This window comes from Cimex lectularius, unplaced genomic scaffold (genome assembly GCF_000648675.2).
Source record: "Cimex lectularius strain Harlan isolate CLEC.00 unplaced genomic scaffold, Clec_2.1 scaffold15, whole genome shotgun sequence".
In the NCBI taxonomy this organism is placed as follows: Eukaryota; Metazoa; Arthropoda; class Insecta; order Hemiptera; family Cimicidae; genus Cimex; species Cimex lectularius.
In genome coordinates, this window is record NW_019392667.1 from 745,168 (window position 1) to 770,891 (window position 25,724).

General features: G+C 34.4%; 1 protein-coding gene across 1 annotated transcript in view; it reads left to right on the top strand.

Moving 5' to 3' along the window:
- LOC106673420 overlaps positions 1–25,724 on the top strand; it is a 90,990-nt gene that overhangs the window by 59,659 nt on the left and 5,607 nt on the right. Inside the window, exons 5-14 of the mRNA XM_024225148.1 lie at positions 14,244–14,366; positions 20,172–20,350; positions 20,408–20,652; positions 20,713–20,969; positions 21,068–21,259; positions 21,917–22,087; positions 22,151–22,279; positions 22,508–22,627; positions 22,691–23,026; positions 23,739–23,918. Coding sequence (XP_024080916.1) covers positions 14,244–14,366; positions 20,172–20,350; positions 20,408–20,652; positions 20,713–20,969; positions 21,068–21,259; positions 21,917–22,087; positions 22,151–22,279; positions 22,508–22,627; positions 22,691–23,026; positions 23,739–23,918 — 1,932 coding nt within the window. The remainder of the gene's footprint in view (positions 1–14,243; positions 14,367–20,171; positions 20,351–20,407; positions 20,653–20,712; positions 20,970–21,067; positions 21,260–21,916; positions 22,088–22,150; positions 22,280–22,507; positions 22,628–22,690; positions 23,027–23,738; positions 23,919–25,724) is intronic.

The window sequence follows — 25,724 nt, forward strand, 5'->3', positions numbered from 1 at the left end:
GAGAGAGAGAGAGAGAGAGAGAGAGAGAGAGAGAGAGAGAGAGAGAGAGAGAGAGAGAGAGAGAGGGAGGGGAAGAGAGAGAAAGAGAGAGGGAAAGAAGGAGAAAGTGTGAGAGTGAGAGAGAGAGAGAGCCAGAGAGAGAGGAATAACTGTGTGTTTATATGTTTGTGTGAAAGATACAGCTATATATGAGCTATATGTGAGAGGTGTGAGAGAAGTGTGAAAGGGAAAGAAATAAACATAAATAAAATTTAAAACATTCAGGACCGATAAAAAGAGTTTATCTACAATTAAGGAGTGTTATTATCATTTCAAGCATCTGCTTTTCAAGTGAAATCCGTCTAGAAGAATTCCAACGTCCAAGCCCTGATACTTAATTGGCTATCATTCTAGCTTTGTTCCGTAAGTAACAATTTCATTGCAAAAATGAAGTTACGAAGCGCTCAAAAAGACAGTCCTATCACCTGAAACGGCGGGAAAAAATCATCTTTTCCAGTTTTTAATTACTCCGAATTTACTTGTTTGGCCAACTAGAGGCGTATAGGAGTCGTGGTGGAAGTATTAATTGCCACAAGCCGGTCGAATTCACCCCGACCGATGGCAATTTAACTGGCAATTAAGGCGGTTCCTCTCAGAACCAGCAACATCTATAAATAGTAAGACGTGCCCTCGTTTGTTATACAGCGGGTTTAAGGAGCCCGAAGTGCGCGTTATTTGCTAAACACTACGGTTAAAAATTAATTTACAGTATATATGTAATTATTTTTCAACCAGTTTTTACGTTAACTGGCTACAATAACGAAAAAACATTTCACCTTCAACAAACCGGCCGACGAGATATAAAACAGAGTAGAATATGAATACAAATCTGTTCTACAAAAAATGGTGCACTATGAAATTTTGATTTATTTTTTATTATTTGCGTTCTTTTATTATTTTCTCTTTCTTTATCTCTTTACATTGGATGTGAACACAAAGGTTATATGTAATTTTTACCGTACGCTCAACGACAAAAATTAACTCATTGTCACCTGTTTAAATATGTCACCATTTCTATGAGCCCGTCCTTGCTGCCTAAGTTTTCGACCAATGTTCCTCTCAATTTTACCCGCTAGATTTAAATAAAACCGACGCAAAGTGTTACAAACAGAACCTGCTTTAAAACCGTCCCGTTATCAAGACCCGCTAAGTCCCTGTCTATCTATCATACCATATTAATCCTGTGGATTTGGAACGAGCGGAAGCCCTTACAAAACTTCGGTGACATTCTCGTCGGTGACCGAACCAGTTGGCGAACGGCCTTCCGGCCCAGTTTCAACTTGTTGAAGTACCCTGTATATCAATTGCGGCCTCAGCGCGTTAACAATATTTCATTTGACCAATAATTACAGCCCATGACATTGAAAAATGCATAAACTAATTAAATCAATAACAATGTAATAAACAATTTCATGGTAAACAATAAATACTGCCAGTTACAAGCAAAATTAGTATACTTATTTCGGGAAAAAAATTGAATTTATGCAATACTGGAAAATTTTAGAATAAAAAAAAACAAGAATTTATACAATGCTAGAATTTTTTTTTTGATAAATAAAATTGAATTTATAATATGCTAGAAATTTTAGATTAAAAAAAAGAATTTATGCAATGATAGAATTTTTTTTTGATAAAAAAATTGAATTTATACTATGCTAGAAAATTTTAAATTAAAAAAAAGAATTTATACAATACTAGAAATTTTTTGATAAATAAAATTGAATTTGTAATACGCTAGAAATTTTAGATTAAAAAAAAGAATTTATACAATGATAGAAAATTTTTTTGATAAAAAAATTGAATTTATATTATGCTAGAAAATTTTAGACTAAACAAAAGAATTTATACGATAGAAAATCTTTTTGATAAAACAATTGAATTTATATTATGCTAGAAAACTTTAGACTAAAAAAAAGAATTTATACACTGCTAGAAAATTTTAGATAAAAAAAATGATATTTATACAATGCTAGAACATTTTTTTGATAAAAAAAATTGAATTTATACAATGCTAGAAAATTTTAGATAAAAAAATGATATTTATACAATGCTAGAACATTTTTTTGATAAAAAATTGAATTTATACAATGCTAGAAAATTTTAAATTCATCTAATCATTAGACATTTAGACATTAGATCCTCTTGGCCGATATAAGTATAATAAAAGTGATTTTATCGCACTATTATATTTCTCTTGAACTGAAGATGCCTCAGTGCGAAGTACTTTTCTGACATTTGTCACGCCATCAACATAACAGTAATTGGCATTCCGTTAGACTCAGAATTGCCACTCGAATGAGGAATTGCTCTTCCGCGAGGACGAGCTCACGTGGCCTTTTCCAGATTAGTTCTTAATTAGAACTTAATTATTTAAACGGCATTTCCTGAACGGATCAAACCGTCCAAAACCGAGTTATATGTAGATGTCATACATCCGTCATGGTCCGCTACATCTCATGCTATGACATCTTCAGTGGCTGTCACAGACCAATTAACAAGAATAAAAACATTAAACATGGATTAAATGAAAAAAATCAATAATAATTTTCAGTAGAATTGATTAGTTTTCTTGTCCATTAAAACCTGGTTAATATACTTTATTTTTGCAGGGCTTAGTGTGTACAGAAATCCTGTCATACAGTAACACTAACATCAACTACCCGTTGGATGACAGAGACTTTTTACAATAATTTTTTGCATTATTCTTAAATCGAATTCCAAGGGCTACCTTGGGATTCGAACCCAGAACCGCCGGAGTGCCAATACCAGGCGTGTAAAGTTTGGGGTTTAATTTTTAAAATATTAAAACTACACCCTGGCCAGCAAAAGTTCGCAAATCGCATATCCCAGAAGATTCTATGGGTGTATTGGGTGAGGTTGACTATGTATAATGAGTGTATGCCTTTACTGACATTCTGACATTTTATTTTATTTTATCTCAGACCAAGACTTTTGAAAAAGCGTGTATTGTTTCCTAATGATCATGAACCGTGATGATCAAAAAGTGGAGAATATAAAAAGGCTCTTGATACACAATTATCATTAGATACCTTTTTTAATAAGAAAAGTCCTTTTGTTTTACTAATTTTTAAGTTTTTGCTTTTTCTGCACAACTTTACTAATTTCCAAATTATTTCTTGCCTACCTGCATTTACATATTTAATGCCAAAATTCACATTTTTATGTCTTACTGAACATAATAAATGGTAATGTTGATCTATGTAAAATAGAGCTGGACGGATATGAAACCTAGTCGTTGCTCAATCCAGCATGAGTTCTTGGACCGTAAAGCACTTCCTTCGAGTTTTTGTAGGTTTAATTATGAGAAAAAAAAGAACCCTTCACTCGATTTTACACTAATAAATAATAATAATAATAATAATAATAATAATGTGTGGTGTTTAGTGGCCGTTAGTTAATGATAATTTGGGGATCGGTCTGGTGTGACGTAGGTTTTAGAAAAACATTTTCTTTATTGTGCCAACGTTTCGATCTTTATTGAGATCATCTTCAGGGCTCCAAGTGTTTTGTGTGTAGATGTGTTTTGGGCACTCTCAACACACATGAATGACACATGTACACAGAAAGCAAAGTCATTGAGCAGGAGGCGTCGATAGCTGCAACGGTTTAGGCGTTCGCACGGCGCTCATCACTGTAAGGTAAAGGTCCCGGGTTCGAATCCAGCCCCTGCATTCCAACCCGACATACTTACAAATGGGCTTTTTCTCAAAACACCAGTACCCCGACCCCGAGCGTTGATATGACGTTGAAAGCGTTGGAAAAAAAAAAACTTTGAGCCCTGAAGATGATCTCATAAATATCGAAACGTTGGCACAATAAAGAAAACGGTTTTCTACAACTACGTCACACCAGACCGGATTTCACGATCTACAAATAATAATAATAATAATAATAAATCGTATGACGTTGAAAGCGTTGGAAAAAAAAAACTTTGAGCCCTGAAGATGATTTCAATAAAAATCGAAACGTTGGCAAAATAAAGAAAATGGTTTTCTACAACCTGCGTCACACCAGACCGAATCTCACGATCTATAAATCATAATAATAATAATAATAAATCTTATGACGTTGAAAGCGTTCGAAAAAAAAAATTTGAGCCCTGAAGATGATTTCAATAAAAATCGAAACGTTGGCAAAATAAAGAAAATGGTTTTCTACAACCTACGTCACACCAGACCGAATCTCACGGTCTACAAATAATAATAATAAATCTTGGAAGAATAAATATTACCTATAAATTTATAACAAAAAATAATACTTTGGTACATCCTTGCCTGCTGTCAAAAAGCAAAGCTTGTACTAGACAGGAAGAGTTTTTGAAGATCTTCAGAGATATGAAAAGAAAATATCTTTACAAAAGCATAATGAAAACAGACATAATACAGAATAAACGTGTAGCATGAAAAAAAAACAATCAAATTACATCTGGGCTTTAAAATATCTTAACAACAATTTACAATTTTTGAAATTATAAATTTATTGCTTTCTTTGTATTTTTTGAAATTTTGAATAATGATTATATTTTTATAAAAAGAACGAAGTGCCATAATTAATGAAAAAAAAGTAATATTGCGTAGTTTTTACATTGCAAAAATGTGATTTAGCCAATGAATTTTGTCTTGTGTTATATTCACTAATGTAAATAGTTACAAGATTATTTTTATATGTTCACTATATAATTTTTTCGTATTTTATCTATGCGGTTTACGTAAAATAATTTTACATCCAGAGTTTTAATGTAGCAGTTATTAGTAACAATACATAGGCTATTATGGAATTTGCAAGGGTTCAATTTTCATAAAGTTGCGTTAAATTCTAAATTTATAAAAGAGCTTTCCCAGACGGGAAACCAAAGAATCAATATTTAAATTAAATCTCAAATTTGAGACCAATGTCACAGCAATACATGGACTGTAAGCAAAATGGACATGCAAGCAAGAACACATATTATCATCACAAGTATGAAAAGCAAATTTTAAATTATTAGTATTTATGTTCTTTTTTTATGAAAAGTGTAATACATTACATTTTTGTATTTAAAACCAGAAAGTTTGAGTTTAACCAAAAAATTAATCATTTTCATATGATTTTTTATAGTTTTAATTAAATTAATTAAATTATCGCCTGAGAAAATGACGCAAGTATCATCTGCATAACTAAATATTTTTTTCAGAGAATTTAATTTTGAAAAAATCATTAATATAGCATTAACTCAATAAACAAAATTGGGCTTAAGACTGTACCTTGTGGTACTCCCGATTGAACGCGTAAAGAAAAACTAATAAAATAAATTAATAAAAATTAGCAATAGATTATAATAAAGTTCAAAAATGAGAGATTCTTCGCTAATGAAATTGTTTACAGCAATATTAATAAAATTGACATTAGATCAACTATTGCAAATTATCCAGAGTTTTTTTAATTGATTTTATTACGAGACTATAAAACAAAACTAGGACATGTAATTTAAAACCTTAGCCACCACGATGGAAACTAGCCAGTTCGTGAAATCTTTGACTGCAGCGTCTATTTTAAAACAAGAGGAGGAGTTTAGTAAAAGAAATATCCGCGCCCGGAATAGAAATCCGTCCCGATCAACAACCCGTTCACTTTTAACAGTTCCAACTATCTACAGGCGACGACTGGCTTTGATTACTGAAAACCTGATAACCAAACGGGAAGAGGTTGAAGAATGATCGCAGAATATGGAGTCGATAACGCTAAAAGAATCTCGACGAAACACTTTAAAAAAAATTAATAAATAAAGTTTTTCATAATTATCTATGAAAAAATGCAACGATTATGACCGTTTCCTTTCATTCGGTGTTTGCTTTGAATTTGCCCCCGTCTATTTATTTATGATCGTAGAAAGTCTTTGCAAAGATACACTATTCACTGAGGAATAATTTCAGAGGTCAGGATTTTTCAGACATATGTGAAAGGATCTATTTCTGGTCTGTTATAGAATCTGATGGAGAATGGTATAGAAGTCTGAGAATGGTAGATCTGGGTATTGATCTTTCAGGGGTCTGTGAGACGAGAATATAAGAAGGTGGGCTATAAATCTGTTAGTTGTGGAGGATCAGAGGTTTGTCAGAGGGTCTATCAAGTTCTGTTAAAGGTATATTAGAGCTCTGTAAAAGATATGAGGGACGAACTGTCAGATGTCTGTGAGACGACCTGATGAAGGCCTGTAGTCTGTTAGATGTGGAGGCTCTGACTGTGGGTCTATCAAAGGTTCAGCTAGCCAACATATCGTAGATTTGTGAGTCCATGTGTCAGTGGTTCTGTGAGACAATCTGTTAAAAGTCTGTGATTCAGTCTGTCACAAGATGTGTCAGTGTTCTGTCAGAGATGGTTGATGATCTGTTACAGATCGGCGAGAGAACGTCAGAGAGTATGTGAGAGGATCTGTTGGATTTTTGTATATACAAGGGTTGCAACAGCAGAGGTCATATCAACCCACGGGGTGCCTATGTTTTTGAAAAAAAAACATATGTAAGTAGGTCAGGTTCGAATGCCGGGCCGCTGGATTCGAACCCGGAACCTTTACCTTACCGCGATGGGCGTCATGTCAAAGCCTAAACCCCCCAGTCAGAGATGAGTGAGTCTTAGGTATGCCAGAGAATGTACAAGGATCTGTCAGAAACCTGAAGATTGGTCAGAGATTGTGGAGGATCTCTCAAAGGTCAGTCAGAGGTATTGTGAGACAATATGTCAGGGGATGTCAGTGGTCTGTGGAGGATGTGTCGTAATTCTGTCAGGATCAGTCTGTCCGAAGGCTAAAATCTGTTACAAATCCACCATTGGAGGTGGCTAAATGTCGCACTCAGACAGACCAAAACAGCGAATATAAGAAAATCTGGATAATGCCCGTTGTAGTTCCTTTTAGCCAAATCAAGTAAAAATAATGATTATTTAGAAACTAGTTCTGCATATTTAAGAAAGTATTTAGTGAAATTAATTGGTCAAGCGGACCACGAAATTAGTGAATTTAATATTTAAGAAAATTAAAAAATTAGCAAATTTGGATTATGATGTATTATGAGCTAAAATCTCGTGTCGATTATCATTCCAATTAAATTATTTGTATAGAATCAAGATAATTTTTAAAAAATGGTATTCAAGAAACTTAAGCATAATTTTTAAAACCGGCACACAAGCAAGCATTTTTAATTGTAGAAACCTAACTTTTCAATCCTACCTAGAGACTGACAGGGAAAAATTTCCCCTGTTTAATTTCTATAATTTCTTTTCAGCCCTTATACGGAAGGTAAATGCCCCGCAGCTTTCACCCGAGTGCCACTAAGAATTCCTCCCTGTGTTGAAATACGTGAAAGTTAAATAAAAAGCAATCGCGAGAGACCATCTGTTCGATCCCTTTTTTGCACCGTTATCAATTTATTGTTAAGTGGGAACTGTGGAAAGTCCCCTTTACAATTTTCGTGTTTTAAAAACTCTTTTAGTCTTTTTTGGGGGTTGGGAGTTTCCAAAATATTGTACAGTTTAAATCAAATATTATTTAATGGAAAAGAACTGAGGTACAACTTTTATTTACTTATTGACTTGAAGCCAATCCTTATTATTTCTTTTTTAAAAATTATTTATTACAAGTAATATACTTTGCAAAACTTATTGTAACATAGACATATTTCCTGTAGCTTTTATCATTTCTCACGATTACTAAAATTACAATAGATGGCCTGTGATTTCGATTGTTTCTGGTCTTACACGTAATTCATGATATTAAATGAGTCGTTTGTTTTTGAAAGAATGCGACTTTGGAAAGTTTAGCATCGCGGTGGTTTAAACCTTGAACTGTTTCTCACCGAATGTCAACTTCGTCTTCGGCTCGGCTTTCTCGACCGATATTAGCCATAAAAGATCGCTTTCAGAATAGAAAACCGCAGAATCATGAAGAATGACGATTGGACTATCAATTTTTTATCGATAGAAGATATCGCTTCGAAAATGTAGCGGTATATCCCTCGTTTCCTTTCGCTGATGTCATAAAAATGTGTATTGTTTAAAATATTATTCAAGCCTTACTAACCATTCCTAACCCGTACTGATTAGACGACCACCTTCTTTAATTGAAAGAATTGACCTATTGACTGGAACATGTTCAGAGACATCATGGACTGAATTATCAATTTAAGCACCAACCTAAAGAGATATCGTTGCTGCAGTACAACACTTAACTAAGATCGTTCAAAAATGCTTGTCTGCAGCAATTCCACAACTTTTAGCAACGCGGGACTTACTCTTACCTCCTTACTTAGGATTACTGCTGATCGAAAAAGAAAGGCTAGAGCTTGGTGGCAAAGAAGCAGATTACCCTTCAGACGACTAATAAACTTAAGGAACTTCCCAAAAAAAAACTGTACGGACAAAATCAACACTCTTCTCTGACAACTAAGGATAAATCTCTTTGGTACTGCACAGTCGTAAAAGAGGGCAAAGGATGTACTAAATTTTTGATTTTTTGTAATCTGCTAATCTAGCAAAGTTCATATAAATAACGATCTTTAACGTAGTGAAAATAATTTTAATTCGTTTCTTTTAGGGTGTTAAGTAGATCGTGTTGGCATTTCCTGATAGTTCTCTGCCATACAGAAAAAGACTTTTCTTCTGTAAACTTGGCAAACTACCCTTGGCACATCCGCTCCTTAACGACACCTACACTACAGTTTCTCCGTTTGTAGCTATATCTTTCCAGTTTTTATGATGATTACATAAAGTAACAAAATCAAGTTCGTCAAGTTTGTTTAGAATATTCGATGATTATTTCCCGTGAGGCAAATTTGCATTCGTGCAAGTGTTGCTGTTCGGGCAGAAGGCGCGGTCGCACTCCATATTTGGAAGGGTTGACTGTTATCCCGGCCACTGTACATTTCACATTCCGATGTAAACCATTCTCAGGATTGGATATGGACGTTTTTCTTACATCTGACCGCTATGCTGTGCGATTCGGGTTCATTGCTCCCGCGAAATTTAATATTTGGATGGCCGTCGACCGTTAAGATGTATATAGAAATGTTAGAGGTATAACAAAAGAATTTCTCCAAAGAGATTTTTTAATTCGAGAATTTTCCGACTCAACAAACCCCAAATCCTTACACCTCGACCAAACATCTACCATTAGAAAGTAGTTATTTTCAAAATTTGTTTGGTTGTCGGTCGTTACGAAATTCAAAAGGTGGAGGAAAAAGGATTTCTGAAAAGTTTCCGTTTCTACAAACCCAGGCCCTGGGGCGCGGCAGCAGGCACAGATCCCTGAGCAAATATCTCAGTGCCAAAAATATTTTTAATTTTATATACATCTTGGTACCTTCATGTATATGATATGTCTTACTTATTGGTACGAATGTATTTATTTGCGTGAATAGAAGGAATTATCCCCAATTGCCCCGAGGAATATCGAGTACTCTGGGGTAGAGTGAGTGCTAACCAGCCTATTATGTTTTATCTTGTTTCTGTGTATTTGTGTTTGTTATTTGTATTTTTTTTAATCACCAATTGAAGAGGCTCTTAATTACCTAGAGGTTAGCAGTAGGATATCAAAAAGTCGGTTACCGTTATATCATAGAACATTTTTTTAAAGGTAATTTGGGTGTGATATAGAATTATGACCTCCACTGCGGCCGAAGTAGATCTATGGTCGAACCCCTATAAATTATAATCAAACCTTGGAAAGAGCGCTTTTTCTTAGAAGACTAAGCAATTTCCTTGGTTCCTCTTCGCGGACCTCCTTTGGTGTAAGAAATGTCCTGGCTGTACCGTAACCGCACATTCCCAAAGGATATGTAGATGTTTCTGCCTGAAAGTATGTAATTCTGTGCGCCTTTCATCTTTTTGTTATTAACTCCACCGTATGGGCCTCATTTTGGAAAAATGTTAAGGTTAGTCCCCCCCCCCCCTAAACCCTCGCCTTGCCATCTTTGGTCTATCTATGTACCTTATAAGAGGACCTTCTTCTTCTCCTGCACCAATTTTCTTCAAAAGGTCTTTATGATCTATATTCTCTTGGAAGGGTCTGCCAAAGTTGAGCTTTTCTCTCATTGCTGTAGAAGAGAAGGTATGCTTGTTCCTGTTATGTTGAGACATACTAGTCTTTGTAGACTTCGTAGTTTTGGTTTGTGTCTCCTTGTTTAGTGTTTTTGTTCACTATGCTCTATGCTGGAGCTCTAGTCTAACCGTTTTGGTGTAAAACCAATTCGCCATTTTGGGGTTAGCTCCCTAGTTTATAGTGAATAATCTTTGGCCAATGCTTAATTCAGCCATGGCTTTATGCAGAATGTTGCCTATGTGTTTCCCCCATTTGAACCTTTGCTGATCATATAACATGACCAACGAAGTTCACCATAAAATCCTTTCACTACAACAATCTGTACCAGTAGAAATACAGTTACTTTTCTAAATTTACCATGGTTTTGATTGGCCAGGAATAAGGCCGGCTCTATTTCTTTCACAATTCGACATATTCAGTTTGTCCGTAGTTTCTTGCTTTCCTTCTAGTTTTTTATCAGTCTGGCGAGTAATAACAAGTTGATTGAGCCTTGATTAGATCTTTGGTCGGTGTCCTTTGTCTTCTAATATACTATTCATGTGTGTATTTAAGCCTTTGTTCTCGACGGTGCCTTTGTATAATTAAAAGTTAATACTCTCTTTAAACCAATGTTCCGAAATAAGAAATGACTCATCCAATTCAACAAACGGCCTGGGTTCAGATTGATTTGAGCAAACTTACAAAGCAAAACCAAGAAACCTTATAAAGTTTAATTATTGTATAAATAATTAAATAATTGATTTAATGGGACTAGTAGAAAATAAAATGTAAAAAGCGGTTATTTTCTTCCAACAGTCATACGTAGTACATCACAGTGTTAGTTACAAATGTACAGTTAACATATTCTTGTTCCAGTTCGAGTTGGTGTCAGTATTCCGACGTCTTCGGTGGATGTCCGCATTTTTCTCTCGCGCTCGACTCTTTTTCTTGGTTATACGACTATATCTATGAAAAATTAAAAAGCGGGAAAATCAAGCCCTCATGTGTTGAATTACGAAAGCTTATGTAATCTATTATTGGTGTTTTTTCACTTAAAAAACAAAAAATATGTAAATTTCTTGGCAAAGGGTTGCCTAAGAAGTAGTACAAATTATTAAGCATACTTTAATTAAGACAACCAACTTTCAAAGGATTGGAGATGTTACAGAAGAAATTTGTCAAATAAAACACTGTTAATGCTCAGAAATTCCACATTCTGTTATTGCGAAAGATTTCCATCTTCGCCCTGGCTTAAAATGCACAAAGTCAAGCCCACGTCGTCGAATGTGGGTTAGTCGAAAGTTTTCGTTACTTCATATTATAGTAATGGCATGTCCATCTATAACACGCGACTTTAAAAGCTGAGCAATTTTTTTAAAAAACTCCTTTCTCTTTTTTTTCCCTTCCGTGCCTTTGAAGAGGCCGTTGAAACGCGCCTGATTGATAATAGCGAGAAGAGGCGGACTAGAAATATCAGTAATTAAATGAAAGAAATATCCTTTAATTATTAATTTTAAATAATCCGAGTGGGTCGAAGTCACGATAGCTCAAGTGGTAGAGCAGCGGCGTATTGAGTCGAAGGTCGTGGGTTCGAATCCCGCTCGTGACACTGACTTTTTTGTTTCATCCAATACCCTACAGGTTAATTAATTGAAAGAGGTTATTTGGTCAATCGGACCACGAAATCTAATGGATTCATTTTAAACTTTTTTTTCGGGAAATTATGGCGAATTTAGCCTAATGCAACTGACTGTAAATTGCTGCACATGCGAAACATTTTCGGCTCAAAGCCAAGTTTGGCAGAAAATGACTGCCCTCTTTTTTTAAATAATGTCCTGCCACGACAAACTCGGAAAGTTTATCCTAATTTCTCCGCAGAGACGTTGTTCAAAACAGCATAAAAATGTTTCTTTTCCAACTTGATCTATCAGAAGAATCTAGAATTATCTACAGTTTTGTTGTAATTTTCAGCCAGTTAAACAAATCTTATTTAGGTTTTTTGTAATATAAAAAGACTAGATTTAACAGACTTATACACTCAAAGGCAACCCCCTCCAAAAAAAGTGTCTAACCCGTCTCTTTATCATGTCCCACAAGTATTCTGTGTGATTCATGTCAGAAGAACATGCTGGCCAATTCATTGTGTTAATCCCCACATCCTCCAAGAAATGGTGCGTTTTCATGCATTAACATGAAGTTTCCACGATAAATGGGGAATAAAGAATGGGACGGCACCTTCCAGAAGAACTTCCTCAGTGTACCTTGAGATTAAAGATCCATTACGTACGGGCATGGAAGTTGATTCCACCCGATGCCAAGATGACTGTCTTTGAAAAGGTTGTGATACACGCATGTCACATGAAGTGCGTTTTCCATACACACTTCCGGTCGCCTGTTTTCCACAAACCAACTCATCTGTGAAGAAAACATCTCCGCTTGTTTGAGTGTTCAAGTGAGATGCGGATTTGAGAATAGTCGCCTTTCTACTCGTTGCCTTTCCAGAACAAATAATCTGAAGGTGGATGTCTTGAGACTAGGATTCGCACACGAACCCTTCTGAATACTGTTTTAGGACGAGTAGACTATCTACCAAGGAAGCCGTTAAATTATGGTTCCGTAGAGCAATAAAACTATCGTCTCTTTAAGTTTCCTAGGTATCGAATAAATAAGCGACCGGATTTCTTATTATGAAACGGAATCCCATTCTTCAACAAAAGCATTTCAATGCTTTGATGAGGATGTCTAACCCGTCTGTTTATCATGTCCCATATTTATTCTATGGGAGTCAAGAGAACGTTCTGGCCAATTCATTGTAGTAATCCATATCTTCCGAGTAATGTGTCACATCTCGAGCTACACGCGGTCGACCACTGCCTTCTCTTCGATCGAGACTTCCGGTGACACTAAACCGATGTAGACCATCGTGGGTGGTAGGCGGCACACCTACAGCTACATAACGCTACGTCCGTCGTTGGCCAAATCATCTGCCCGGGCTAGATTGTCTCGACTTAAAAACCATACTTTTAAGAAAAGAAAATTAATTGTTTAATCAAATTTGTTTCCATAAAGAAAACAATTTAAAAAACTAATTAACTCACTCGATAACATGACCCTGTAAAGGATGAAAGTGAACTGATTTTTTAAAACTTTTAATCTAAAGAGTGAAAAGGATTAGTAAACCTCTATAAAAATAAAGAAGTTATCCATTTATGTTTAATGGTCTAATTGATCATTTTAATTATTTCAAATAATTATTCTCTTTATGTAAGACCATGGTTGAGTTGAAAAAGCCAGCGTCACAAGCGGGATTCGAACCCACGACTTTTGGCTCAATACGCCTCTTACTCAAGTGGTTAGAACAGCGGCGTATTGAGCCGAAGGTCATGGGTTCGAATCCCGCTCGTGACAATAACTTTGTCACCTCAACCAAGACTTTACATAAAAAGAATAATTAATTGACAAGTTATTAATGTTGTGTTTACGTTTTTAATCAACTAATACTAATCATACCTAGTTTTTATGGAAAATAAACAAATAAATACAAGAGTCCGGTTTTTTAACTGCAAAAATAAGAAACCATTAGTCTAATTACAGTTAATTTATAAGCACTGCATGGATCTGGGCAGACTGGGGAAAACAGCCATAGCCCATAAATTATACCATACGCTGTTTCGTGGAAAGTAGTTAATGGCAGCATAAAAATATATGGAGCACTAATCAAAAGTTCGTGTTCTTGTTCGAATAAACCGACGGCTATTAGTATGAAAAATCGGACTCATTCGTCAAGACTCGGTTATCAAAAGTCGCCTGTTTTCGTCCGATAAACGTTCTTAAGAAAAATCTTTTTCGTTAGGCTCGTCGAACGTATAAACAAACGAGACCGATAACGGTAAATGTGAATATTTTTTCTTTTTCTTCTTTTCTTGGGTTGAAGGGTGTGTATGCCGGTCGTGACTGAAGAAAAGACTGACTGTCGTTGAATGAGAAGAATTTATATAATTTCTACAATATAGGGCGTGCAAAGGAGAATTTCGACACAAGACGTCGCCTTTGCCTTTCTCTCAACTCGCCCTGCGATTCGTGTATTCGATCGAAAACATCTTTTGTGTTCATTTTCAACCCGTTTGTGTTACAGTGCCGTGACTGGCTGGAGCTGAAGGTGGTCGAGGTCAACCCTTGCCTGACCCAACTAGCAGATACCCTGGAAGAGGCGGTGGAATGGAGGAAGGCGCATGCTGAGGTCATACAGAAAATTCAGGTAACCAAATGATGTTTATCTATAAATCGCTGATGTCATCTAAAGAATGATAGTCACCAACATCTCTCCTTAAACATAACACCAAACCTAATACTAAAACATTCACACTGCTATAAAATGTTTAGTAAAATAACATTAACATTGTCATCTTGATTCCGTTCATGGACGGATTATTGAGAGTAGTCCGTTGTGTGAATGCTGCGTGACCCGAGGGCGTATGCAAGAAGATGGCATGATTCGTTCCGGCTTCCTTATAGGGCAATTCGCTTGTTATACTCGCTTTCTCTGCGGCAGGCCTGCGATTTGGGCCCAAATTCGGCGGAGGGTGGTAAATTATCTTGATTTATTGGGACCGCAATATTGACCCTAAAAACCATTTACATCCGGGTTCGGTTGCTGAACCCATGGTGAAAATTGTAGGAGTTGGCGCAATTTTTCTGAAAACTTCACTTATGAGTCACTTAAAAAGAAAAAAAAATTATAACACATTTTTTGACGTTTTAAAACATCTTGCTAATAATTTAAATGATAAATACTATAAAAAATTTCTGGTATTGGTTAAATCTGGGAATATTAACTAGTTTATGCTTCTGTTTATAAAAGTGTTTCTCAAAAAAAAAAAAAAAAAAAAAAAAAAAATCATTTTTAATCCACCATTTTCATTCAGAAGAGAATAAAACCTTAGAAAGACCCAGTTTATTCTGTTCATTATATTTATATACATTTGTAACTGTTATATAAAACAAGAAACTAATTGTAAGATGTAAATATAACAAATTCCTTTTTTCTTGCCTCTTTCCTCCTCTTTTTCTCTTTCTCTCTCTCTTCCACTTTCTTTCGCTATCATTCTTTCTTCATTCATTTTTCTTTCTTCATTCCATCTTTTCCTTTCTCCTCTCCTCTCCTGTCTTCTCTCTCTTTCTCTCTCTCTCTCACTCTCTCTGTCTCTTTCTTTCTTATCTCATCTTTCTCCTCTCATTATTAATCTTCACCCACCTTTCTCTATCTAATGTTTTAATTAATTAGGAAATATTTAGACAGAAGATGCAAAATTTTTGATAATTACGAGCATTCCCTATTCTTTATTCACTCTCATCCATCTATAAAAGTGTTTCTAAAAAAAAAAAAAATCATTTTTAATCCACCAATTTCATTTAGAAGAGAAGGAACCATAGAAAGATCCAATTTATTCTCTTTGCTAAATATATTATATACATTTGTAACTGTTACATAAAATAAGAAACTAATTGTAAGATGTAAATGTAACACATTCCCTATCACTCCTTATTTTTTACTTGTCTCTATTCTCCCGTTTCTCTCACTATCCTTTCTTCTATGTACTATCTTTCTCTCTCCCTTCCCTTTATTCCTATCTCTTTTTTCATTCATTTTACTTTCTTCATTCTTTCTTTCCCTTTATTTCTCTCTATTTCTTTCTTCATTCATTTTACTTTCTTCATTTTCTCTTTCCCTTTATTTCTCTCTCTTTCTTTCTTCATTCATTTTACTTTCTTCATTCTCTGTCTGTCTGTCTGTCTCTCTCTCTCTCTCTCTCTCACTCACACTCACTCACTCACTCACTCCCTCCCTCACTCTCTCTGTCTCTCTCGTTTTTATCTCATCTTTCTCCTCTCACTCTCAATCTTCACCCACCTTTCTCTATCTAATGTTTCAATTAATTAGTTAATTTTTAGACAGAAGAAGTAAAATTTTTGATAGTCACAAGTATTCTCTATTCTTTATTCACCCTCATCCATTTCTTATCCCCTTTGTTTCCTCTCTCGCTGTTTATTCGCTGTTTTCTTTCTTCATTCTCTCTTTCCCTTTTTCCTCTCCTTTGCTCTCTCTCTCTCTCTCTCTCTCTCTCTCTCTCTCTCTCTCTCTCTCACTCCCTCACTCTCTCTCTGTCTCTCTCTTTTTTATCTCATATTTCTCCTCTCACTCTCAATCTTCACCCACCTTTCTCTGTCTAATGTTTCAATTAGTTAATTTTTAGACAGAAGAAGTAAAATTTTTGATAATTACGAGTATTCCCTATTCTTTGTTCACCCTCATCCATTTCTTATACCATCTCTATCCCCTTTGTTTCCTCTCTCTCTACTCTTCTTTCTTTCTCTCTCTCTCTCTCTCTCTTTCTCTCTTTCTGTCTCTGTCTCTCTCTTTCTCTCCCTCTCACTCACTTACTCACTCATTAACTCACACAATTCACCTAATACGTAAGTATAATTTTTTTTGTGGCTCATGTTTCCTTTGAGCAAATGTAAAAAAAAGAATCTATTTTAGAGCCGGGGATACTCGATTCTTCTGATTTGTTACCATTCCGGAACGAAATTTATTCAAAGGAAGTAAAAACAAATAAACCGGAAAGAAATCCGCGGATGATCAGGGCGTGGCGGGTCGAAAATAGAATCGAGCCAATCTTAGGGAGCCTGTCTCCAAAAGTAGAAATGAACGAACCGTGGACAGTTGTAACTCATCTAATCTATTATCGCCTCCAGGGTCAATAGATTCAATTAATCAAATTTTCAGTTTTTCTCATAACTTAATTGCTATTCTAAGAGAAGATTGTATCCATTAATACGTTGATAAATTAATAATTTTTTTGGTCACTTTTCATGATCAGATTCCAGAAAAGACACACCAACCGCAGTATTCTTTTAGCCCCCATTGATTTATAAAAAAGTATTTTTGAATAATTACCGTACAATATTTTCATACATGAAATTAAGTCGTGTTTTGGCGCTTTTGACCACTAACAGACTTTGATATAATTTAATATATATTGATCACTAATGTTTTATGATTAGTGAGTTCCTAAAGTCGCTGGTGTTTTGACGAAGAAAACATTTTTTTTCTTTTTACTTTCTCAGCCGTAGACATTTGATTATACAAGAATGATTCATTCTCAGACAGGACCGATCATTTTTCATGGTTACGCCCCTTCTAGAAGGATTTGGGACTTGTCCCCCTCGTTCGTAACGGCTAAATGGCAGCCCTTTCGGAAAAATAACAAAATAAAAAAAAATTTCACAATCTATCATGATCTGAGGAATTGTGTTAAATCATCAACCCTGAGGGTTTCGTGATTAACATGGACGTCAATAAAAACGTTTCTCTGGTCATTTCCAGTAATTGCTTTTGTAATGACAGAGATTGTGATTCAGCCTTAACATCGGCTATCAAAGGACTTGAAAAACAGCCAGGCCTTCTTTACTTCAATTAAGAAGAATCGATAAGCCTACTCGTGGATAGTCCACCCTCTTTTCTTTCCCTCCATTTGTTAAATTAAGTAATTAGTTTTAACGAATTGTTAATTAATTAACTGTTCAATCCGTCATCCCTTGCGTTGTAACACGACCAGGCGAGAGTTTTATCCAACCGTAATTTAATATTAAAAAAATTCAAACAAAAAATTTAAAATAAAAGAAAATAGTAGAAAAAAAACAAGGTTCAAAATTTAAGGGCCATAGGTTAATTCGTACAGATCTGCTTTATTTCTTATGATCTTTGAAAGGGGTAATTGATGACCTCAGTCTTTTGTACACCACCAAATGTTGTTGTTCATTTTTCTTTTTATGAAGTTCGAAGCTGGCAGAGAACAACTTCGGGATTTCTTCATTTACTTTTTTTTCTTTTGTTGGAGTCCCGACAATGGAAACTGGCCTGGCCGGTAGTACATGAATGACTCTTCTGTTTACTTCTGTCTGAAAAGGTGATGTCATTAGAATGTGGGCGTGAGTCGTGAACCAGCCTTGGACCACATTCTAAATCGCAGTATGAGTTCAGTGTTGATTTAAATCTTGACCCTGGAAGACGATCAAACTAATAAATTTGTCAAACGAACGGCTCGTCAGATTGGATGTATAACGCCATTTTGTGTCATTCCTTTTTTTTTTGCTGAATCTCGTAATTCTAATTACAGGCTTTATTGTATCGGGAATTTATATTATTAGAATTTTATCGGTCTTAATAAATTCGAAGAAAGGTACCCAAAAATATATGACGCCAGTAATCTTCATCCTGAGTCTTTTCTTCATTCAACATGCCCGACCATTTTCAATACTAATAAATCAGTTAGAATGTAGCTTGTTAGCAGATAAAATATTTAATGATCATTGTTCAATAAAGGAAGGAATAAATAATAATAAGAAGAAGAAGAAATTTAACTGCGAGCTCGAGTTCAAAAAAGTAATGATCACTTAATACAAACCTACAGTTATTAGTGCACACATAAAGGGTATTTTTACGAGTATCCATGACACAGTAATGAATAATGCCCAATTGACCCTAAGTCACTTGATTTTTAAAAAAAGTTTTTTCCAAGGAATACGGTGATAGTGGTTTTATCAGAAAGTGTAATGTTGGAAGATAAGAAATAAAGAATTTTCTCAAACTATAAAAGCTATCAAACATTTATATAATACAACAATTATATGAAATATTTCATTTAATTATTATTAGCATATGAAATAATTAAGGCTTTTTGTTGTTTCAAGTTTCAGGCATTTTCCAAATGGAATGACAGCAAGTTTTTAAACATAAATAGACAAAAAATTACACGTTACAAACTCATACTTTTGAAAATTAATTTCACCCTTTTGCAAATTAAATTCACATTTTTGAAAATTAAATTTACTCTTTTGAAAATTAAATTCACCCTTTTACGAATTAATTCACCATTTTGCAAACCAAATTCACGTTTTGCAAATTATATTCACTCTGTCAAATCAAATTGACATTTTTGCAAATTGAGTTCACCCTTTTGCAAAATAATTTCATTATTTCGCAAATCAAATTCATCCTTTTGTAGATTAAATTAATTTAAAAATTCAAATTCATTCTTTTGTAAATTAAATATATCCTTTTTGCAATATAAATTCACTATTTCACAAATCAAATTCATCCTTTTGTAGATTAAATTAGTTTAAAAAATCAAATTCACCCTTTTGCAAATTAAATACACCCTTATGCAAATTAATTTAACACATTTTCAAATCAAATTCACATTTTTTAGAATTAAATTATTTTCCAAATATCCATATTTTTGCAAATTAAATAGATTTTTTCCAAAGTAAAATCACATTTTTGCAAATTAAATTGAATTTTTTACAAAGTAAATTAACATTTTTGCAAATTAAATTCACCCCCTTTTCACATCAAATTCATTTTTTTTGCAAATCAGATTGATTCACATTTTTGCTAATTAAATTCATTTTTTGTAAATTAAAATCACCCTTCTGCAAAATAAATTTATTCTTTTTCAAATTAAATTTACCCTTTTGCAAATTAAATTCACCCTTTTTTCAAATCAAATTCATAGTTTTTGCAAATCAAATTCACCCTTTTCCAAATAAATTCATCCCTCGGGGCATCGGTGGCCGCAATGGTTTAGGGTCGACATGGTGCTCATCACTGTAAGGTAAAGGTCCTGGGTTCAAATCCAGCAGCTCTGCATTCAATTTTTTCAAAAACTCCAGCACCCCGAGGGTTTATATGATCTCTGCTGTTCGAATCCTTGTTAAAAAAAAAAAAAAAATAATAATAATAAATTCATCTCTTTGAAAATCAAATTCACTTTTTCCAAATTATATTCATTCTTATCTTCTATGTATATGTATTGAATACATAATGCATCTGTTTCTACACATGTATTACATTTAAAAAAACTCATCAAATAATGTGAATTCATATTTTTGAGATATGTCGCTGAAGCAATGACAACTATAGCTCTTAATGCTGACTTGCTTACACTATGTTTTATGAGTTAATTACAACAGTTGAACTTACATTTTCAATATTTTTCAGAGCAAGAAGAGTCCTGTCAGTGAATTAAAAGACCAAGCTGAGAGCGTGCTTTCAAATCAGAACACTAGTCCAAAAGTGTATGCAGCAATGACTGACTCCCTGACAGCAGTTTGGGGAAATGTAAATAAACATCTTGACACCAGAGCTCAAATACTTGACCTCAATGTTGCCTACCACAGGTACAAAAATATTTTTAAAATGTTAGTGTCAAATAATTTAATTTTGACTGTGTTTAGATGTGCTACGGAATTTTTCGAATACTGTAAATGTCTCGATAACCTCGCTTCAAGTGAAATTCCTATAGAAATACCAGAGTTAAGGGAAAGGCTAAATGAGCTCAAAGAAGGGCAGAGACTATGTCTTATTGCACTCAATTCTGCATTGAACAAAGGCACTACATTGCTTGAACTTCTGACACAAATGGAGGAAGAAGGAACACTAGATTCTCGTCCTCAACATATACAACTGAACGCTCAGTTAGGTAAGTGATATAAATAATTTATTTCAATTATACACTTATTATTGCATCTTTTTTCTCCAGCAAAGGTACAAGTAGAAAGATGGCTAGAGCAACTTCGCGAAAAACGATGTAAAGTACAGGACGTCATTGACAGTTCGAAGTTACAACTTGAACAGTGTCTAGCATTAGCTCTGATCACTGCTGATCTCACAATGCTCAAAAGACTTTTGACCGAACGAACAGACGCATTACTGAATACAGTCGATGAACTAGGAGATGGTGCAGCATCGGCCCAACTCTTGCTTCACGAGCACAGAAAAATAATTCCCGAAGCCAAGGTTACTTTTTTATTTTGCATTATTTATAGAAATGTGATATATTATTCATAGAAATATTAAACATCAAATATATTATTTATAGACATTTCTATTTTCAGGAGATGCAAGAACCAGCACTGAAAATTGTAAGAGCGACTGAAGAGTTTGCAGCTGGTGGGCATTTTGCAGGCCCAGAGGCATTGAGAGAGGCCTTCCTCCTCCTTGAACAAACTGCCACCTACCTGAACCAAATCGACCAAAGGGAAGAAACTTTACAACGAGCGATCGATTTCTTCAATGCTGCACAATCAGTAAGTATTTTATTCGGCATCATCAAGCTTAAAATTTCATATAACGTTGACGGGGTTTTAGCAATTATTATAACTCTCGTCAAGAAAAAAAAAAAATTAAAAAATTGTGTAACAGAAATTTACTGTTATTTATGGTACGTATTTTGTCAATAATGTTAACATTAAAAAAAAATTATATTTTTACTTGTTTGAATATTGAAATGATTATGTTTTTTAAAACATAATTTAAGATCAACATATTAGAAATCGACAATAAACCACCTGTGGTTTATGTTTAGTTTAGAAGCCTTCTTGTTATATTCTTCATTATAGAAACTGTAAAGGAAAATTATGCCATTGAGCCAGCATATTTTTGAGTAAAGGAAGTGTTTAGCTCAATGTCAGGATAGATTAAAATATGAAGCATACTGTATATACATCATGTGGAAGCAAGCCAAGATTTACATAGAGGGGGATATTGTAGGTCAATCCGAGAAAGAAGAACTCATTTCATGCCAAAATAAGCCCTATTGATAAATCAGTTTGAAAAACTAATTAAATTAGGTTGTCGTATTTCTGCTCATTAAGATGTGACTTTATAGTTAATAGGATATTTTTATAAACCAAGGCAAATGAAACCACAATCTTTATATGTTTAATTTTTTTTTGTGATAATAGGCTCTGGTTAAACTTGATCAACTTGAAGTGCAGCTAACGACCGGCGACCTGGGGCTGGGGTTCAGCCAAACATCCCAGCTGCATTCCAACATCTCCAAGACTTTGGAAGAAGTAACCACCCCGTCTCTTAACCAAGGGTATGCACTTCTCTCCGATGTACCTGGAGCTAAAGTAAGTCCAACTTCAAATTTAAAAAAACTTGTAATTGGATATATAATTTTTATGTTGTGCCAGGGAGTGAAAAGAGCTGTGGAACAAATCGAAAACAAAAAGATAAGCCTTAGTGTCCAATGTACGGCACAGAAGGAAGAAAACATTAAGGCTACACAAATGTATAATAACTTTATTGAAAAACATGGAGCAGTAAGTAAATTTATTCTAAACTGTAATGGATTCTAGTAGAACAAAAGATTTAGTCTGAACTATCTGTCCAGCATGTTAAACCCAAAGAAACTGCACATTTTTGCAATTACATCCAAAACTCCAAAACATTTTAAAGATTATTTTGTATATTCTGGGATTCCATTTTTTATATATAGATACTATAAAATGACGTTTAATAGATAAAAATGTAATCGATTTAAATTTTAGCTACAAGCATTTCTTACAAGTATGGATGAATACCTCAAGGGTATCAATGAAGTCGGGGATGATCTGACATCTGCCAAAGGATACCTTCAGATATACCGAAATAATTTAAACGACTTACAGGTAAATACAATGCCCCTTTTCATTTAAAACACACATCTAAAAAAAATCTCTTGTTGGACACAGAACAAAGGGTCAGAGATAAACGCATTGCTATCAACAATCCCTGGAATACTGGAGGTGGTCGACCAAAACAGAGGCGAAGAGGTAAAGGAGAAGGGTGACAGCTTGCACGAATCATGGTCAAGGCTGATCCTAAAGCTTGAACGAAGAATTAGGCACTGCTCAAGCTATACAAAGGCTCACGATCTGGGTAAGAGACTCCACAAGGAAATAGACGGCGTTGTTAAAGCTATGGACTCTGGTGATGAAACCGGTGCACGATCTCTCTGGGTCAGTTGCCAGCAGCTCAATGCACAGTTTAACAACACAACATCCAACTTTAATAAAGACTCAAGGGAGGTTAGTAACTACATGTTTTTACATTACGATTTACTAGAAGAATTCTTTTACATGAAACACAATAGAACATAAAAAATTACTTTACATGTAATTTTGATTGAATTTTATAATGTTGATTTAAACTAGTGATTATGCTAACAAATATAAAATGAAAGTTCAACAAATTGTTTTTTCATTTTTCAATATTTTTCTGCAGCAATTGTTAGAAAACATTTTTATTCCAAAAGAAAAGTTAACATAAATCACACAAAACAAGTAATAATTTAACAAGCAATTTATTAGAAATTAAAATGTAATTACTGTTTAAAATATATATTTGAAAACCAAAATATATAAATAAGTTAAAGTGTTGCCAATAGAGAAAGAAGTTAAAGGTCAATAACTAAATCTTGGAAAGTTTGTGATGAAGGCCATGATAATCTATTTGCTTACTGACAGACATGAAAACCCGACGGGCAGTGTGTAGATCAGTACTAAAATTAGCATTAGATGATGTTTTTAAGTAAACTTACTAATTTTAAAACAGTTTTACAAAGCTGCCAAGAACTGGCAATACCCGTCTGAATCGGAGTCCAGACGGGGCAAAAATTTCTATATCTCACTTTCTAAGTTTTCCTTATATCTGGAAATTTGGGGGGTAATTAAAGCAATTAGTGACTCTGGGACTTTAACGCCTTTTAACCATGGCTCTGTGCCAAACTGTCTTGTTTAGGTCGGGACTGACGGCGGGCTAGATCTAGAAGTGGCAAGGCAGTGTCTTGCTGAACTTTCAAGAGAGTTGGAAGCAAGAGTGGCAGCAACTGCCCAAAGGTGGACCACATTTGTGGCTGAAAACGAAAACCGCCAAAAGGATCGACAGCTCTGGGAGACAAACATGGCGGCTAGTAATAAGGTAAGACATTTAAATTTTCGTTTTCTTCTAAATTTGACAGTTTCTTGAAAGGCTAGATCTCAGATAAACATTGTTAAACAATTCAACAAAAACATTTATATTATCACAGTGATTTTTTAAAGAATCTATTTTCTTTTTTAAATTGATTGTAATGTATTTATTCAGAATTTCATCACAACGGTAAAGATTATAAGGCTGATTGAAATTACATATATTAGAATGTTTCATGGTAAAAAAAAAAATTAATTTCAAGCTTTAAAAATGCTGTATGCTCTAAATGAAAGAAAATTCACTAGTTTCGTGATCCGCTTGACCAATTAATATCATACAATTAATTAAGGTTTTTAGTTGAGATAAAAAAGTCAATAGCACGAGCGGGATTCGAACCCACGATCTTCGGCTTGATACGCCGCTGCTCTACCACTTGAGCTATCGTGACCTTGGTCCACTCGGATACCAACTTTTCCCTCCTTTTTGCCATTTTGCAGGAAGGAAAATTCAAAAGGTGTGGTTGAGATGGGAAGTTGGTGCCCGAGTGGATCGAGGTCACAATAGCTCAAGTGGTAGAGCAGCAGCGTATCAAGCCGAAGATCGTGGGTTCGAATCCCGCTCGTGCCATTGACTTTTTTATCTCAACTAAAAACCTTAATTATTGTATAAAAGAAAATGTTTACCAATGTAAGAAAGAATATTTAAAGGAAATATTATTGGAAAATTTGAATATTGCAAAGACAGAATATTGCCGACGTGTTTTGAAGTGTTGTGTTTGTTAAGCTTGCTCTTAATTTTGTGTAGACTGAAATTACAAAAAAATACAAGAAACAAACACATGTGACCCTCTTACTCCCCTCAGTGAACTCAAGTAGCAACCGGTCACTTATTGGGTCTATCTTCATTTGCGGGCCTGTTGACTGGTTCGTCAAAGATTATTATTGTTTAAACTTTAATCTTCTAACTTATTTACATGATCTGTGGACAAAATGATCAGATTAGCTCCTTAAGATTTTTTTTTTAAATTGAATTTTACATTTTATACTTGAATATTGGAATTTGGAGGGCTTAACTTTCAACTTACCATAGGGTGTCTTGGACATTTGTTTATTTGTAGCATTTACATATTAGTACTACACTCAATTAAAATTCCATTGTCTACGTCAGGATTGGAATCCAGAATTGTTAGCTTGGAAAAATCGAGTTGGACTCCCTGTCCACTCAGCCATTGCGATGTGTAATTTTAATGGTTGCTTTTATTGAAATTATGTCTAAGTTATTACTATATTGCTATGTTTCTAATTTTGTCCAGTAGTTAATATCCTTGTTAAAATATTTTTCAGTCACAATCTGTATGACAGCATACTCATCTTTATCCAAACTCCTAAGAAACTTGTTCTCATAAAGTGTCAAAATCTTAAACCTGTTGATATATTCAATATTAATATTTTAGACAAAAATCTTCGTATATTTTTGAATATGAACTCATAATAGTGCCAGTTGCAAAATTCAACTCTGTGTTAAAATAAATCAAAAAACCACAAAGCTTTTTATCGCTTTCTCAATTTGTATTAAACCCTCAGAGAAAACTAGGCTCAACTACACCTGTTTTTTCTGGCAGCAGTCCATTTGGAGTTAAACATTAATGGGAGACTTGTGATCTAAACAGAGCAGTAATTTCCTGGCTTTAACATTCGCTCGATCAGATTTGAAAATAAAACTATTTTAAATAAGTTTTTCAGAACTTTATGGAAAATTTATCGATGCATAGGTTATATTTATACATTTTTATACATAGGGTTACAAATTGTGGGT